Source organism: Aedes aegypti, chromosome 1 (assembly GCF_002204515.2).
Source record: "Aedes aegypti strain LVP_AGWG chromosome 1, AaegL5.0 Primary Assembly, whole genome shotgun sequence".
Classification (NCBI taxonomy): Eukaryota; Metazoa; Arthropoda; class Insecta; order Diptera; family Culicidae; genus Aedes; species Aedes aegypti.
Window position 1 is genome coordinate 222,034,718 of NC_035107.1, and position 19,011 is coordinate 222,053,728.

Genomic DNA, 19,011 nt, shown 5'->3' on the forward strand with positions numbered 1-19,011 from the left:
GCTCACTATGACGTACATAAATTTTGTATTGGTTTCTCCCTCCCAGGTTGTTACCAAGCATGGAATGGATTTACACGTTATTCAACAATGCTACGATGAAGAGAAGATTCGTTTGTGCTGTAGGGCGAGATCACAGGTTATGCGGGATTTTTTTTCCTTTGCTTTCTTTATAGAGCTCGGACCTAGTTGATCCATCTCGCTATGCGGAAATTTTGGGGATTGTTGCTTACGATTTTTGTAGTTTGATAATTTTAGGCCACCCTACGATAGTTATGCGCTTTGGCTTTCTCAATCTCTCTCAGCAAAGTACGTGTTTACCTCAAATACATTGAAAGCGCATTCGTCGTTGTGATTCCAAACCGAGTCGGGAGAGGAACCAAAAGGCAACCTAACCAGGGTTGCCACTAGAATTTTGAAAATGTCTGGCGAGTTCAAAATAAAAAGTCTTGCAAAGTCTGGCAGATACCATTGTGCAAATATACTACTAGATTTCAATTTCAACGGTAACAAAAAAAAAAAAAAAATATAAATTCACATTTAGGGGACGGACCTGGTGTAGTGGTTAGAACACACGCCTCTCACGCCGAGGACCTGGGATCGAATCCCATCCCCGAGATAGTCACTAAAAATTTCAGTGACGACTTCCTTCGGAAGGGAAGTAAAGCCGTTGGTCCCGAGATGAACTAGCCCAGGGCTAAAAATCTCGTTAATAAAGATAGAAAAAAAAAAAATTCACATCAGCACTAAAACATGGCCTTTTCTAAATGTTTAAGTCTGTATTGGAAAACATTCTAGTATTTCAGCTATGGTATTTATCAAATAAGTCCTTTATGTTTATTTACATTCTGGCACATAGATTCTTATGATTGTACAATTTTAAAGTCAAAACAATGAATCCCTGAGAAAGTTTCACCATGTCTGTTTTCAAAACTCTATATCAAATTTATAAATGAGAATTGCACTCTAGTAGAGTTGATCTGGACACAGTTTAAACTACTACCATCAGTTTTCCAATGAACAGAAGAGTCTAAATGCTATAATACCATTGCATAATAATCAAAGTCACTAGGGTAACCTCTCTACTACCATCATCATTTATCTACCACAAAACAATATTTTATTCACGATGACTTTTTTGTTTTTCAATAGTTTAGCAGTTCTAAACAACTCTTATGTTTTTGAAATCGGTATCGATATGGGGCTCTGCACAAAAATCAATCTCTCTCTTTCACTCTTCCATGAAATTAGTAAACAACAAGGCCATTAAACGTCAAAATCCCATACAAAATCAAAACAGTGCAGAGCCCCATTGAATCATTGGTTACTTGGTTTTAAAAATATTCCCCGTATAAAACTCTTTTGGCCACCATTTTGTTTTTACTTAATTTATAAAAAAAGTACATGGGCAAAACAATGTCAGGTTTAAAGGAGATTCTCTTAAAAAAATCATTTAGATTGGTTGAGTTATCTTCGAGAAAACTATAAATTACAAAATGATGTTTTTCGAAGGTTTCAAGATCTCTTTACGGTCAGGGTGGAACCAAACCCATGAATACTCAATACTCAAAAACGATTGACTGTTTAACGATAAACTTGCGACGATCGACGCGCCACCATATTTCATATAACGGAGGTTATTAGAACTAACTTGGAGGTGATGTTTTGGAGGTTATTTGGCAATTTGGAGGTTAAAATCACCTCCAAACACTAGCGATTTTGCGGTGGGATGTTGACGTTTGATCACGAATTGCACCGATTTCCTTCACTTCTACACTATAGGCTCTCACAAACTATTATTCTAAAAAGCGAATTTACCAATCACAAGAAAAATTCTAAATCTGCGTAATTGAAGTAAGTATGGCTACCCGTCGGTCTGTAAATTTGAAAAAGTCTTGCAAAACGAGTAGTTTGTCTTTTTGTCTTTTCCTCGATTTAAAGTCTTGCAGTGCCAGATTAATCTGGCATAATGGCAACCCTGAACCTAACCCAAACTTTGCATCGCGAAATCAACATAAAGAAAGTGCGGTTCTCTCCTCACACAAGTCTAGCCGAGGAACAGGAACGGTTCTTCACTGTGCAAATTTATCTCCCCTCGGAAAAGTAGTCACCGGATAGACCGAAAAAAAATGTCAGAACCAAGCAAGGACGAACTACGCAAGGAAATTGCCGGTAAGTAATTCTGCCTATTAATTCTAATAAATCGATTATGGTTTCGCGGTGAAATCGACAAAATGTGGTGGTTTGGTGTGGCCCATGAAAAATGGAGATTCTTTTTGGGGTTGATGCCGCTGTAAAAGCGCATTCGTTTGGGATGTGTTTGTGTGTAGGAGATTGGGAAAAATTACTGCTGGAAAATTGGTTTCAAAATGTAAAATTACAATTTTGCCTAAGAATAATTCTTGTGATTTTGGTTTATTTTCCTGTGGATGATCCAAGCCACCCTCCAGAAATAGATAGCTGGAATCTCCATGGTAATGTCGGGGTCGAATGGATGCCGGTCGATTGTTAGAGATCAAAAATGGAGAATTTTTACCTATCTACATACATGCATAGCCTTTCTTTGAAATCTGAAATGATTGGGCTCCCCTTTCAAGTTTTCTCCTGTAAATGTAAAAAAATTTATACATTAATCGAATTTTTGGTACAGTAAATTCTCCATAACTCGATATTCAATGAATCGAGATATAAAACATAAAAATTACGTTTGGAGAGACCATCGAGGTATCTATGAAAACCAAGCTTTACTATGGTTCTGTAGCTCGATATCGAATTATGGAGAGTTGACTGTAGGTATTGCTTTCCCACTGATTTTTCTCCAACATTTGCAATAGAAACATTGATAGCTGTCACATCGCAGCAAACTAGATGTTGGTCACACGAACAGCAGCGACATTAGCATAAGGTTACCAGACGTACTCTTTTTAGAGTACATGTACTCTTTTTGGCCTTTGAAATTTGTGTACTATTCTTTTTGCTTAATGGGCTCGAATGTACTCTTTTCTAGTGATCCTTTATAAGAGAGATACGTGAAAGCTGACATTTCTGTCAAAGTGCGAGTCAATCGAGCTGCGGGAGCTGTCAAAACGTGAGCCAAATGAACATGCGTTATATTTGTTTTGAACTTTTCTTGAGGAGTAATTTAATCCGCTTGAAATTATTTCGGTGAAAGTTGTTTTGCACAGAGCAAAAAGTATGAAGTATTTCTCTTTATTGAATGTTTGTCAATGAGATATTTAGTTGTTGATTTATTTTGCTATTTATTAGTTTGGAAATGTAGCTCAAAGATCTATAACGAAATAAAATACAATTTTTAGCAATGAGGAAGCCATGTCCGTATTACAATGTTATTCTCGACGCCGAGCAAACTCAGCACTGCAGATCAGTTGCCAAATTATTCCATTTTACTTCCGCTTATCTCTCATATAAATGATCACTACTCTTTTCTAGTTATTACTGACGATTGCCGAACATGTCAAATAATTCCCATGAAAACAGGAGATCTGAAAAATTTCGTTAAACTATAAAAAATTGACTGTAAAATCGATTTACTCAGAATCAATGCCCAGTATAGTAAGCAAGCATATTATAGGATTATAGAATGAAAATAAGATTGAATTTCGTGAAATCCATAATAAAAAGATAAGAGGAACTCAACTGTGAATGTGTTTGGCTGTGAATGTGAATATAAAAACTGTTTGCTTCAGTTAGGTAAAAAGGCGTAATTAGTGAATATTCCCAATTTTTTTTTGAAAATAAATTTTTTTCGTCAATAAAATTAATGCGAGAAATGACAAAAAACCAACTTTCATCGAAACAGAAAAATTAAGTAACACGTTAGTAAAAAGTGCATTTTAAACATTTTAAGATTTTAGGCTAAGCGTACTCTTTAGTACTCTTTTACAGAGTTGAAAAAATGTACTCTTTCCGGTGAGAACAAATATGGTAACCCTACATTAGCATACTTAGTTTATAATGCTTCTACTGGTTTTGCATTCGTCAGGATGGTCATGGAAACGGGAATTTGAATCAATCGGGAAAAATTGGGAATCCCAGTCCCAGATGACTACCGGGAAAATCATTTGAATAAATTCTCAAAGCTTAAAACACAGACAAACAGACGTGAACAAATCTTGATCAAAATCATAGTCACGAGAGCATGTACGCCCAATTCTAAAATTAGTTTGTTTGGCCGACAGGCCAACAGATGGCGGTAGTGTGTAAACGTCAAACGCGAACAAAAACGATGCGAGCGCTGCGGGTGGCGGATTGGCCACCTACCATATTTTTGAATCGAACGTTCAAAAGGTGGTCGATGGACAATGATGAGAGTGTGACGTCTGTTTGTCTGTGCTTAAAATTTGCTCATCATTTTATTCAGTAACACCTGGATATACAGTCGACTCTTCACATCTCGTTGTTCTATACAGATCGGACTCGATTATCCGGATTCCGGGATATGTTTTTTCAGTTTTTATGCATAAATTTGAGATAATTTAGTATATGAGATTTAACATTGTGACAGCATTACTGTTCTGTCAAACACACAAGGCTACGGTGGCGCTATCTATGTCTTTCCATAGCGGCCGTTTAGGTTATTTTAATGATCCATATACAAAGATATACAATATGAATGGTTTATCTGTTTTGAACGTAGGTAGGGAAAGAGTGTTTGAAAAAGGGTTTTTTGTGTATGTTGGTCAAAACTTTTCTTCTCAAGACCCCTAAATGCTTCTAGAAATAATTTTTGGTTACTCCACTGCATCATGTAAATAAAACAACGATAAACGAAAATATTTATGCTCTTTTATAGCAGATTTTAATTTTTCTTTTAATGATTCGATTATGAGCCTATGCATGCTATAAAACGTTTGACTTTTACTGTGCGCCCTGTTTTCAAGTTGCCCGTGAGAGAGAGCGAGACAGCACCAACACACGGCGCACAGTAAAAGTCAAGAGAACAAAAGAATTTATAGCACGTGCAGAGGCTCATTTGGAGTGGAAAAAAATCGATAGGGTGATGTGCTAGTATCCATCGTATTAAGCATTGGTCAGTGAGAACTGCAATTTTCCCAGTATTGCAGTGACTGATGCTGATACAAACCGATGCCAAACAATTCTTTCTCAAAACGGCTTTAGCATTGTACAATAAGATTTTGATAAATCTTGATCTCTTTTTGGAAATAATGTAAAGAAAATGCATCTTGGCGTATTCTCAATCCGTCGTATCGTTTTCAATTCTGTCGCAATCAGTTTCCAGATTCGTCTAACAACTTACGGCTCACTGTGATAAAGTTGTTGTTGTTGTTGTTGTTTTAGAGGGACTTTAACCCGAAGGCCATTCGTCCCTTATAAATCAAAAGACCTTTGGTTACTGTCAATACATCAAACGAAAGCTTTCAATCCATGCTCAGCAGGGAAAATATAAAAACTAATCAGAAACTTTGTTTTTTGTATTTAAAATGGTGGTGGCGAATACTGGACCACTTGCACCAGTATTCGCCACGATTTTAATTTCGGTTCCTGAATTCGCCACCTACGTTGATTTATTACGGTGTGATTGGAATGAAATCTTTCAGTGAAGAAGTACGAAGGTTTTCCATAGTGAAAATAAGTGCCTGGCGAAGTAAGTCATATAGGAGGGCAGAAAAAAACTTGTAAGGTTCCCCGGGGCAAGTGGGACATAAAAAAACGATAGTTCAAACAAATTGTTCAGAATAATTTTCAAATGTCAATATTTTGCAAATTCAACAACACGTTCACATTTTAGCACCATGTTTGCTGGTGTGTGCATGAATTCGGTCGAATAATTTCGAAATTGTGAAAACCTTAGAAGAAAGATGTACAATGAGCCATTAGACGCAGTTGCCTCGCTAAACGGGGCAAGTGGGACACATCCAGTTTTGTGCGTAAAACCACATCAGTTAGTCAATCGTTGCAATAATAGGATTGATAAATCATAGATATTTTATTTTGAGTACATATTTGATGTACAGAAGGCATCAACCATAAAATACATAACGTTTTAGGAAGAGACCCTACTTTTAATAATATGTCACATCGCATTTAATTTTAACTGAAAATTTCTCACAAAAAGCGTAAAGAGGTATAAAACATGTTCAAAATATATCATTTATAAGTTATCAATCAAAATGCAGCAAGTAAACGTTTAATAGTTGACGAGTTTTTGAATATGTTCTGTTATTATTGTTATGCATGACGGAAAACCACTTAATCATAGATGGAATGGAATGGGATTGTTTTCCGCAACTATTGTATTTGGTAGAAAAAGCAAATAAAGTTCAATAAAAATAGAAAAGTAATCGTTCCCATGATGTATTTAAATTTTTTTTCTATCGTCGCTCAATTTCGAATTCTTGTTTCAAAAATAAAAATAAAAAAAATATTCAGAAAAATTTGTCATTTTTTCTCCCTTTTCAGCAATAACGTAATTAAGATTGATTATTTTTGGATGAAAATCAATCATTTGAATGTTTTAATGCTACTTTCTAATAAAATGTTTGAAACGTGTAGAAAAAGTTTTTATTCTGGTGCTTGTTTTGATAGGTCCCACTTACCCCGGGTATTAAGATATTTTGAAGTAAATTAGACCATAGAAATTTTCATATGAAATGAAAACAAAATACCTGTTGATCGTAAGCAGCTTGTTATAATACTTAATGTTGTAACTTACTTGGTAATTCGATTTATGACACAATTATTTTTGCGAGCCAATGCAGAACCTGAAACGTGTCACAATTCATCATGCAAGTTGAAAATGGCGCTAAGCTGACAACTGATACAAGGAGCACATGGTAATAAAAATAACAATATTGTTTGTACTAAATACATTCCTTATCATTGTATCTTCAACTTTCTAGAAGAATGCCCCATTGAAAAACTTTTCCTAAACGAGCTATGATGGAAGGTCCCACTTACCCCGTATTCTCACTTGCCCCGGGGTACCTTATCATAAAGTGGTATGACTGGTGTCGATCGTTAAGCATTTCTCTCAAATCGTGTTCGTCCATGCGATTTCGGTGAAAAAGTGCAAAGTGGATAATTGAACTGAAGTTATTTAACGAAATACAGTAGTTTTATTGCATTTTTGATCTACAAGTGTACAAACCATAACAGTTTTCACAAAATTACACTTGAAAAATGAATCTATGTTGCAGGTAAGTTGGAATATCCGCCGTAGTGGACCATTTTAAGTTTGATACGACGGATAATAGCGCTTGCAACGGAGTAGAACGAAACCCTACTCCGTATAATCGAGTCCGACTTGTATCTCGATATCTCTCCCTATGTCGATGATTTTTGCGGTCCCTTCATTCCGCATACATTTTCACTCTCCATATCTCGATGTGATTTTCGTTCCCGATTTTCTCTTCGTATATCGATATGCCCATTATCAAAGGTTACTAGACTAGATTTTAGGGATTCAAAACAATTTGCGTAGACGAAATTATTCTGGTAACGGAGTGATTTTCAATCTAGTGTTTATTACAGGGTGGCCACCGAACCGGGAAAAGCGGGAAAAAGACAGGAATTTGGATCCACCGGGAAAAAGACTGGAAAAACCGGGAATTTGAGAAGATCACCGGGAAAATCGTTTTGTTCATTCATCTTCAAGCTGTAATCTACAAACCAACCTCCAAAATAAGTTATAGAAAGTAGTTATGTTTAATGATATTGCCATGAGGCATCCGTAATTTTGAACAAATATCTTTCAAACATTAATGATTTAATTTCTACATATTTGTTAAAAAAAATTTCACTCTTTTCTTAGCAATGTTTCAATTTTTTTTTTAATTTTTGGTCTTGCTTTGTCAGGGCTAATGTTTTTTCAACTTTTCTCTAAATTTTTGTAATCGACTTTTTGAATCGAAGTTTAATTACTTATTGCAGATTGGTTTAGCACTCTTCTGTAATTGCTGAATACCACAACTTGAGTGAGCCCTAAGTAAGTGCTTCTATATGTGTGGCCTTGTTTCATCCATACCTTGAACTCATTTGCTTTAGAGAACTCTTTATTTTTATGAAGAAAATTCAAAGGATTAAGAATTAAAACAATTTCAATGACGGTAAAGAACTACTTGGGCATCTTGATGATTTACTTAGGCACCTGGGGCTTTTGTCGGCCAAATTATCTAAAATTCAGCACTAAGATGCACTTAAGATGATTATAAACCAAAGCCAAACCTTGAAATTTTAAGAGAACGAGTCTAGAGAACCGAACAGAGCTCTGAGCTGAAATTTTGATCGTTTTATGCTCACCATAATGCAATCAATCCGTCAAATTTTCAAAGCGAACGGTTTTCAGGTTCTCTAGATCTTGAAACTTGAACATAAAAATTCGAAGCTTGTTTTAAATGTTATATTGTAGATAAATATGGTTATAGCATTCAAATTAAATTCAATTCAATTTCATGTCGTGTAGGATCTGTTTTTTTTAGCACAATTAACAATCTCTTTCCTATGATATAGAGCTCCAGAGCTCCATTGATTTCTGACGAACGCGAGGCAAATCGATTCAGATGAATACTATAATATGCCATAGTTTTCAGAATAACATTCTTTATAGATTAGAACAATCTAAGTCAAATTACTATGGAAAAACAATTAAAAAAATTTAAACTAATTTAAAAAAATGTTGCAGTGCTTTTCATAAAAACAATTTAGGAAAAGTCAATTAAAGTCGCTGGAAAAAATGAATAAAAAACGGGAAAATTTTGCAAAATATACCGGGAAAAAAGCGGGAATTTCAAAATCGAAATTGGGTGGACACCCTGTTATTAAACAATTCTCGAAGACTCATTCAAACAGACTCAAGTCAGAAAAGTTAACAAACTTACTTGATCAATCCTACGTGTTTCGCAGACGTAATTCTACAAGTTCCGCTCTAAACCAACTCGATTTTTCACTTTTAGAACGTTTAATTTACGGATTTACAAAACGACGAAAGTAAGATTCTTCACTTTCACAACCTAACCGCTACTTTCGCCGCTCCGTTGTATGGAAGACAAAATGACTTAACCACGAATAAAAACAGAACACTACTTGAGTCGATTTTACACTGGTACAAAAACGTCGTAAAGAACTGATTGAAACGGTTTATCATTTTATCATACAATTTTTGTGGGAAATGATAGGAACTACCTAGTGCGAGCTGATTGCATGTAAAATTTAAGCGATGTACACGGTAAAAAAAAATGTAAAAAAAGGGATTCATTTTAAAACAGTTTTTTTTAGAAGAGAGGTTGTGACTTTTCCTAATTAACTTTCTCAAAACCGTATGAAAGTTACTTACGTCGATTTGAAAAAGTAATCGAGATTTGTTCTATGTCTCGATCTCTCCTATCTCGATGGTTCCTTCGATATCGAGATGTGAGAGTCGACTGTAATATAATTCGTTTTTATTTTCGTTACCTCATGTCGAAGCTGATTTTATTTTTCTTAAATTTGATTAGAGAATTAATCCTAAATTTATGTTGTTTTTTTCGTTTTCAGCCGTTCAAATTTCTTCGATCCTTCTTTTATTTTTTGTCTAGATAAACCAGCTGAGGGCAAAAAGCCTCGTTAGTAAAAAAAAGTATTAGTTTCTACATAAACGTTCCTCTTGGAACATAGCCAATTTTTCAGCTTGGTATATTGCATAATTCTTCCTCCACTAAATTATCGCAGTAGCTGTTAAGTGCGGAAGTGCGAACAGTCCATTTTACGAGACGTTTTTGAACAGTTGATAGCTTATTTTTAGGACGATTTTGAGTTGATTTATGCAAAAAACGCAAATCGGCCATAAGTCGACATGGGACTGTTATGCGAATATGGGCAGCTTAGGAACATTTTTTCAAAGTACTAAAATATGGAATATGGACATGAGATACGTGAAAGAATTTTGAAAATAGGTTGGGCCGTTGCTGAAATATGGCTGATTGAAATTTAAGTTGTTGTTTGAGAGGGACTTTAACCCGAAGGTCATTCGTCCCTTTGACATTTAAGGTAATACTGATATTTGATCCTGGGGCTTCTAGTTATCACATTATATAAATCATTAATAATATCAAGGTGTCCGGCTTTCGAAACGTCCGACAAGTCGATGCAAAACAGTATGACCACTTTGGTTCTTTTTTACACAAATCTCCCAAATGGCGGGGAACGTGCCTCTGGAGCCGGCCTTCTTCTTCTTGGCATTACGTCCTCACTGTTGGCATTTTCGTATTCGTATATCGTGTGACAGGTACGATGATACTCTATGCCAGGGAAGTCAAGGAAATTTCCATTACAAAAAGATCCTGGATCGACCGGGAATCGAACCCAGACACCTTCAGCATAGTTTTGCTTTGTTGCCGCGGACTCTAACCACTCGACGAAGGAAGGCCTGAGCCGGCCTTCTGATACCCAGATATGACCACCAGATATGCTCGTATTATACAGATAACAGTTGTGTCAAATTTTACCAGTCTGCGTCATTTTACATTAAGTCATTTGGCGTAAGGTCATCTGACCCAACGCCATTTGACAAAAAGGTCATTTTTCATAACAATTTTTCATCGATAAAAGGTGAGTGCTTTGCGAAGACCCAAGCAGTCCGATTCATTTTCGCGCGCTCGGAGTGTTTTTTGGCTGGCTTTGTTCGCTTGCCCAGTGCTTTGCGAAGACCAAAGAAGTCTGATTCATTTTTCGCGCGCTCGGAGTGTTTTTTTTTCAGTTAGCACTTCATTCGCGCGCCATCGGAGTTATTTTATATTCCTGCTTATACGTGTTGACGCTGCGATTGTAACTGTTCAGTCGATGATGGATTACCAATTGGTGAGCTCGTTTCATGCTTGTAATAACACATTTGTATCATAACATGTATTTTTTTTATGAATTTGTTGATCAAACTATGAATAGTTCGTCACTTTAAGCGTTGACATAAGCGCTTATTCATGTTTTATAAAATTTCGAGATTCAAACCTTTGAATAGTTAAATAGTTAAGATGTTGACGCATTGATAGATAACTTTTTAAACAGAGGTTACATGAATCGCATCACTTATCAAGGTGAATCCTGATCATGTAGCTTTGAAACCCTCCCACTAACAAAACTCCTTCCCGTGGCAACCATGAAGATGCAGAGGTATACTCGGTCTTTAGTAACAATGGATGTCACACTAACATTCCTTCCCTTCCCCGATGACCGTAAGGACGTGGCCGGCACCGTTAGTGACATTACTAATTTCATAGTGCTCGAAAATGTACATTGAAGATGGTATGCTACTCCCAAGCTACATCTGTTGATTCCCTGTACAATTTCGATGATTCTTGTCAATCACGGAGTAGCAACTACAAATTGTACGGTCATGAATGCTCATGCTAATGCTCACAATTTTTCATCGATAAAAGGTATTTTTTGAAATAAGGGATATAATTCTAGTTATGCCAAATGTCCATTGAACCAAATGATCTTAGGCCAAATGAAATGCTCCCTATTTTACCCCCTATTTTAATTTTTTATATTTAATTTTGAATGTCTATAGCAGTCCTACCTTCCTTACCATTCCAGCCATCCTGAAGGATGCCAACCTGGAGGAAACAGCCGCCAAAAAGGTTCGTCTCCAGCTGGAGGCCAACCTGAAGTGTGATCTGTCCGCCCGCAAGAAGGAAGTGGACGACCTCGTCATGGAGTACGTTAACGCACAGGACGAATCCGGTGAGGAAGAGGAAGAGGACGAGGAGGAGGAAGAGGAAGCCCCCAAAAAGAAGCAATCGAAGAAGAAGAAGCAGGAAAGCGAAGACGAGGAGGAGGAAGAGGATGAGGAAGATTCCGAAGACGATAAGAAGAAGAAGGGCAAGCGGGGTGCTCCGGCCAAGCGAGGCCCGGCCAAAAAGAAGAAGCGCGGATCGGACAGCGAGGAAGAATCCGAAGGATCCGATGGCGGATCGGACGATGACTACAAGCCGAACAAGGGTCCCAAAGCCGGAGCCAAGAAGGCTGGTCGCAAGAAGAAGGGTTCGGATTCCGATTCGGACGAAGACTGGAAGCGATCGAAGCCGGCCAAGGCCAAGAAGGCCCCCGGAGCCAAGAAGGGCAAGGGAACGGGCTTCACTCGTCCCTACAACCTATCGCCGGAATTGGCAGCTATTTGCGGAGCTGATGCTCTGCCGAGGCACGAAGTGGTCAAGAAGGTTTGGACCATCATCAAGGAGCGCAATCTGTATGACCCGAAGAACAAGCAGTACGCCATCTGCGACTCCGAGCTGCAGAAAGTCATCGGCGTCAAACGGTTCCGCACATTCGGTATGCTCAAGTATTTGAAACCGCATTTCCTAGATTAGGATGGGAAATCTACATGATCCTTTCCTGCTTCGCGTAATTGTAAAATTGGGGGACTTCTTCCAAATCAACCTAATAACTGTGCAAAAATTCACACGGGATGGAAATCCTCCTTACTCTGTAGGTTTTAAGCGAAGGACGTGTAAGCTGATGACAAGATATGCCGTTCGTTAGGATCAATTGATCCTAAGCAGGGCAGAATCCTACGAACCTGGGTATAGAAGATATATCCTAATTCAAAGTATATTTTTAACATTTTCAATAACCAATATCAGACGATTAATAAACAAAAAAAGAAAACGGATAAGTAAGCAAGATGGCAGAAAATCGATAGATGATAAATTAGAGTGTTAATTTTAAGTGTGGAAGTTTGAACGACCATATAACGACGCAACTATTTCGTTTAACTGTGTAATGGGAAACCGTGGTAATCGCGAATTTCTCTGAGTAACAAAAATAAAGTATGAACAAACCGGAAGCTGCTTTGACTTTCACTTAGTGATAGCAATATTGTGAAAATACCTCTTTCGTTTTTTTTTAGTTGTCTGGATTAGACCTACCGGTCCATAAAGGCAAGTCATGTGAATGGGAGTGTTTCAAGAATGATTGAATTAATCGTACACGAATAGTGTTGTGCGTACACGAATTCTCTCTGCTCTTGGAAGTTTAAAACTACCTAAAGCAATAAAGCAGTACTTTTCAGTATTATTTTTTCTAATATTGATCCCTTTACGATCCTTGTTTGGACCCGTGCCTTCGATGTTTCGTTGGACCCGTTGGCGAAAGTTAATGGTGGTAATCCTTCTTGGACACCGTCTTGGGGAAAAAAAAACCTCTTAGGAGGTCACGTCTTCTTTCGTTTATTCACTAAACATGATTGCAACTACAAACAAAAGGAAGGGCGAATCTCTGAATTCACAACTTCCTTCCAAAAAAGTGGGTTTTGCTGTCACAAAACGTGGCAAGAATGGAAGAAAGGACGTTTTTCCGGAATGCGATCTTTCTTCCAAGGGTGAAATGAATAATGTTGATAATTGCATCGAAATGAGCAATCAGTTCGATGCTCTAGACCAATTTTCCGAACACCAAATCGAAACAGTCTCTAGCCCATTATATTATCAAGTGGCGAACTCGCTAAGGGCGAAAAGCCACTCTAACAAGGACGGAAATCTAGTGATCATGACAAAATAAATGATGCATCGCGGTTGTTCTTTATCCTGCGATCATAGCTACAACGATTAACCTTTTGTCGTCAAGTTATCATAACAAACTGCGCTCTAATAAAGATAAATAATAATAATAATCTAGCCCAGGCTCTTTGATTCAAGTGAGGAAGCTAAGAGTGACGCCTGTCGTGGTCAGTTGTTCCGAATTTGGGGGATTTAGGCAGGAGATCTTGAACTCCATTAGGGGAATCAAGGTGTAACCTATGAGTCGACTTATCGATCGAAAATAGTCGTAAGCCACGTGTTTGGTTACCTATCGCTAGTGATTTAAGCGCCACCTTCAACTGAAGGATCACTAGTACTGTTAATGTCCGGCCAAGACTCTTTTTTGAGGGCAGGTAGTTATTCCCAATCACCGTAAACTCACTTCCAATTCAATACCAAAATTCAACCATAAAAACCAATCAGAAAACTACCAAATGAAAAACCGAACTATCGAATAAACTACTCGAACCCATATCACACCATTCGAGCACTGATGGAGGCGGATGGTTAATTACTTAGACCTAAAGGAGTTACTACGAAAGAAATAATTCTAAAAAATCAATGAGAGATCAAATTCAAAACTTAATTCTAAAACGTTTCCCAAAGTAATTAATAAAAAAAAAGTAAGCACAAATTCAAGTTAAAGTATTTAATTTTCAACGAAAGAGTGTAAGAGCAAAACTAGTAACTAAGATAGCTATCTACTAATTTATTTACATTTATGTACAATTTTTCAAAAATTCTTTTCAGAGCTCGAGTCAAAGAGTGCACAAGAACGGGCTTACTTGCTGGCCAGCTGGCTTGGGTTCCAACGACGGTTGGCTTCACGTGGCGTCGACGCACTTGTTGTTCTTCGGAGAGGTTCGAGAATCGTCGTATTCTAGAGAGGCCGCACAGCAGATTCTTCGGGTATATTGGCGTCTCGGAGGGTGGTGGACGGCTGCTTGCCCCCCTAGCGACGACCGAGCGTGGAACGGGCACGTACAATGGGCTCCAGACAAACACCCACGTTGAATGGGTTTAGCCTCCTTTAAGTACGACCGATTTTGCTTCACACTCTTTTTAACGTTAAAACCACTTCCGAAAACAAACTAGACTAGTACAATAATTCACCGTATTTCAGGCTAATATCAACTTTAGGTTTTGAATCAATCACTTTTGTAATAGCTTTTAGGTTTAGAATTAACAACTTTTCTTCACCACGGTTTCCACCAAAATGAGATCTGCCCACAACTGTATATTGTATACCGCCCTGTTTTCTGATTGGTCCAAAGATGGTTTCCGGTTTTTCTTTTCAATTTTTAGATGAATTTGGATTGGCTAGGAAAAGGGTTTCCGGTTTCGGGCTGAATGGCAAAAGTCTAGCACTCCTAAGCTTATTCCATATTGAGTCGAGCATGTTTTCGCCTGTGAGTAGGCAACCCACCTATCTCAGACATTTATCGTTTTGGTACTAAACCCGTAGTGAGGCTACTTGACAACAGTTGGCTTAATACATCACAAATAATGTTGCCTTCTACAAAGCGGCTACATAACACGCTAAAATTGATAAATGAATTAAAAGAAGTATTACTAAATTGATCAAACAATCAATAACTAATTTATAACTAAACTTAATGTAACAAAGACATTTGTTACAAAGGTCTCCTTCCAAATCGCAAAGTAAGGAGACTGTCGCGTTTTGCCGGAAACTCTTAAAGATCGCGAACTTCTTTTCAAACATCTTGAAGAGAAGAAGCACAAATTTTTTACTTATGACAACAAAACTGAACGACTTATGTGACATGAGAACATTTCCAGAAACCTGGAGGAAATAACCAGAACCCCACTCAGTGCCGTACTGCCCATAAACGCATGTCAGTCCCATGTTTGCTGGATTTCCTATTCACATGGGACAATTATGCGTTTATGGGCAGCGTAGTTACCAAAAGTGGGGTCATGGTACAAAAAATTGTCGCATGGACGTTAAATGCATGATTTGCGGAGGTTCTTCTCACGCCAAGGACGTCTGTCCAGTGAAGGAAGATATCGATTAGGGTTGTCCGACATTTCGCGGTAAACCATTTCGCGGTATGGTTTTCCCTACGAGTTGCACTGAAAATGGTTGACATTATTACTAGTAACATTTTCATTGGTGATTTACCCTTCTTTTGAACACAGGCAATCCTTCAAATTGCAATGTCAAGATAGATGAAACATCTCGGTACATACCGCGAAATGGTACACCGCAAAATGGTACTGACCGCGAAGTGGCATGTTGCCAAATGGTACACCGCGAAGTGGATTACCGCAAAATATTATACAATCATCGATTAGTTCATATGCGCCAATTGCATGGGCAATCATAAGTCCCAATTTTTGAGCTTGCCCTTCGCGTAGGCAAGTCGTCGAGGCTCGTGCCAGGCAGATGAAAAATAATATCCGTTACGATAACGGTCGTTTCCGGAATTTGCCTATCGAACAATGCACATTTTTCAGTTAACGATCGCTTGATCAAGAATCATACCCATCAGAAAGATCATAATCATGCTCATTCACAAATTAATTTCAATCCGTCGGGTCGCCCTTCGAATCTTTTAATATCGAATGTATCTACCCACGGAAAATTCTTTGCCGATATCGTAGCAGGTAATTTGAACTCCTCCACTATTCGTACTATGAGTAGGGGTGATCGGGGCAATATGGACCGCCTAAGGAAAACGTCATGGAATGCATAGAAAAACAGCAAAAATTATGGTTTAAATGCAAGTGACTTGTACTATAAAATGTTATCTTCCATGTTACGTAGATAATTAATGTTAACATCAACTTGCAAATTATTTCAGGAACTTTTTGGAAAATCATGTTTTTCTACGTGGTCACTAACCATATGAGGCATTATGAGCCACCTCATTCAATCGAATGATTTCTATTAAAAAGGGTAGAGAAGAGTTAGTGGTGAAGAGTACATTATTGGAAAGGAAATTGTATTAGCTTTGTTTGAAATTGTTGATTCTAGCGGCTTATTTTTTAAAGATACATAATACATAGTAAACAGACCATGTTATACTAGTACTATATTGCGATACTTGGTCAACGTATTTTCTAACAAAGTGTTCCACTTATAATGGTGCATAGAGATGACTATGCAGTAAAAAAATAATCTGGTATATTTAGGCAATGCATTTTTATGTTCAAAATATCGTTTGTTTTGCTTAAATCTAGGTGGTTCGTTTTGCCCCGCCTCTCCATCTTGAAAATAATGTATTGTTTTTCAATAATTTTGTTTACGAACAAATCTAGTTTTGCTCACGAACTGTTCATAATGATCACAAGTCTCAATGGATTGGTAAAATTTACCAGAATTATATATATAATTGTCTTATAGGCTTAATTAAAAACTGCTAAAATTATAAGCTTTTCATGACGAAGCGGGGGCTCATATTGCCCCGTATGTTCATATTGCCCCATTGCCCCTACCCATTCTACTTGTTTCAAATCATATGGAAAAACCCTACCGCCACAGGTAACATCTACTCCGCCTCTTCGTCTAACGAAAATTCTAATAGGAAATCATCAAATGTACCCAATTCAAGTGATATGTCTGCCTCTGATTTTAATTTTCTAACTGAAAAATTTACTAATTAAATTGTTATTTGATTACGTTTTTCTAATGGATCCAACAAATAATAATTTAAATATTTTAAATTGGAATGCTCGTTCTTTGAATGGTAAAGAGGACGAGCTGTTTAATTTTCTTACAGTTAATAACGTGCATATAGCAGTTATTACACTGAAATGAATTTTATTGTAGAAACTACTGAATTCATGGCAAAATTTAGAACTGCACCAACGATTTTCAACCGACTACATTAATCTGTTAACTCTACCAAAACATAGTCAACATCACTACACAAGAAAATTTGTTCTGTTGATTTAACCAGAGTTGTAGTATTTTTGACTAGAAACATTCTTGATTTGAGAAGTTTAGCATCATACTTTTGACCACACTTTGTTGTTCGGTGGGTGTCACGGATTGAAATACAATGCTTTGTAGTGGATGCTACTATGGACATAGTCAAGTTTACTGCACTGCTCAGTGACCATGGATTCGGTAGATCATACAACAAAATTTATTTGCGTGTACTGAAACATATTTAAAACCTGGATCCAAACTTAAAAAAGATCCTAACTTTTTTTGTTTATCGTAATGATCGACTTGATGGGGCATGTGGAGGAGTTGCAATCATCATTCATAGGCGTATAAAACATCAACTGTTTTCGTCATTGGAAACTTTAGGTGTTTCTGTTGAAACACAGTTTGGTAAATATACTTTCATAGCTGCCTGTTTGCCTTTCTAATGCACATCAAGTTAATTTGCTCCAAACTGACTTGCGAAAATTGACTCGCAAAATTTTTTGCCATTGGTGACTTTAATGCGAAACATCGGCCATGGAATAATGCTCAAAGTAATTCCAACGGCAAACATTTATTTGATGAGTGCTCTTCAGGATATTTCTCAATTCAATACCCTGATAGCCCTACATGATTTTCCTCTTCTAGAAATCCATCTACGATTGATTTGGTCTTAACTGACTCTAGTCATCTTTGTAGCCAATTAGTTACTCATGCTGATTTTGATTCTGATCACGTCCCTGTAACATTTCAAATATCCCATAAAGCGATTCTCAACCCTATCAGCTCCACTTTCAATTATATTTATATATATATATATATATATATATATATATATATATATATATATATATATATATATATATATATATATATATATATATATATATATACCTCTCTAGTCAATCGCTGATAGCGATCCTAAACCTACATATATATATATATATATATATATACACAGGAAGTTAGGTTTAGGATCGCTATCAGCGATTGACTGGAGAGGTATCGGCATCGCTGTGACACTTGAATCCAAATCAGCAGACCCGTTATCACCAATGACAAACGAAAAAACCATAATTCATAGGTGTGTGAGTGAAATTTGACTCTGGAGTATAAATTATGCTCCCGATAAGGAGGCACAGCTTAAGCTGTCAAATTCCATAGTGAAAAAATAGGACATCATCACTTTGGGGAAACGACATTCGGGGAAAAGTAGCACAACCCTTTTGAACGGCAAAAATTGAAACATTTTATGTGAAACTTTTCCCATACAAAGTTGAGTGTCCGGAATTTAAAGCTGTCCGTAATATGAATTAAAACGGTATTTGTAGCATTCATTTCGGTGCATTTGACTGGAACTGCTCAAAGTCCAAAGGAGCAGCACATGGGCATCTGCATTGTTTTTATTTTGCATGGGATTTTGACGTTTACTGGCCTTGTTGTTTACTAATTTCATGAAAGAGCGAAAGAGAGCGACTGATTTTTGTGCAGAGCCCCATAAAAAATGCAAAATCAGGGGCTACTACGATGATTTTGATGGAAATTTTTGAGATAAATCGTTCTGAATTTACCAGGAATCAAATTTTT

The 19,011-nt window shown here is 37.2% G+C and overlaps 1 protein-coding gene across 1 annotated transcript; it reads left to right on the forward strand.

Annotated features, from left to right (window-relative positions):
• Positions 1–1,996: 1,996 nt before the first annotated feature.
• Positions 1,997–12,796, forward strand: LOC5576914 (upstream activation factor subunit spp27). Its single transcript, XM_001662961.2, has 2 exons — positions 1,997–2,169; positions 11,548–12,796. The coding sequence occupies exons 1-2, from the start codon at positions 2,127–2,129 to the stop codon at positions 12,318–12,320; spliced, it is 816 nt and encodes a 271-aa protein (XP_001663011.1). The 5' UTR covers positions 1,997–2,126; the 3' UTR covers positions 12,321–12,796.
• Positions 12,797–19,011: the final 6,215 nt, after the last annotated feature.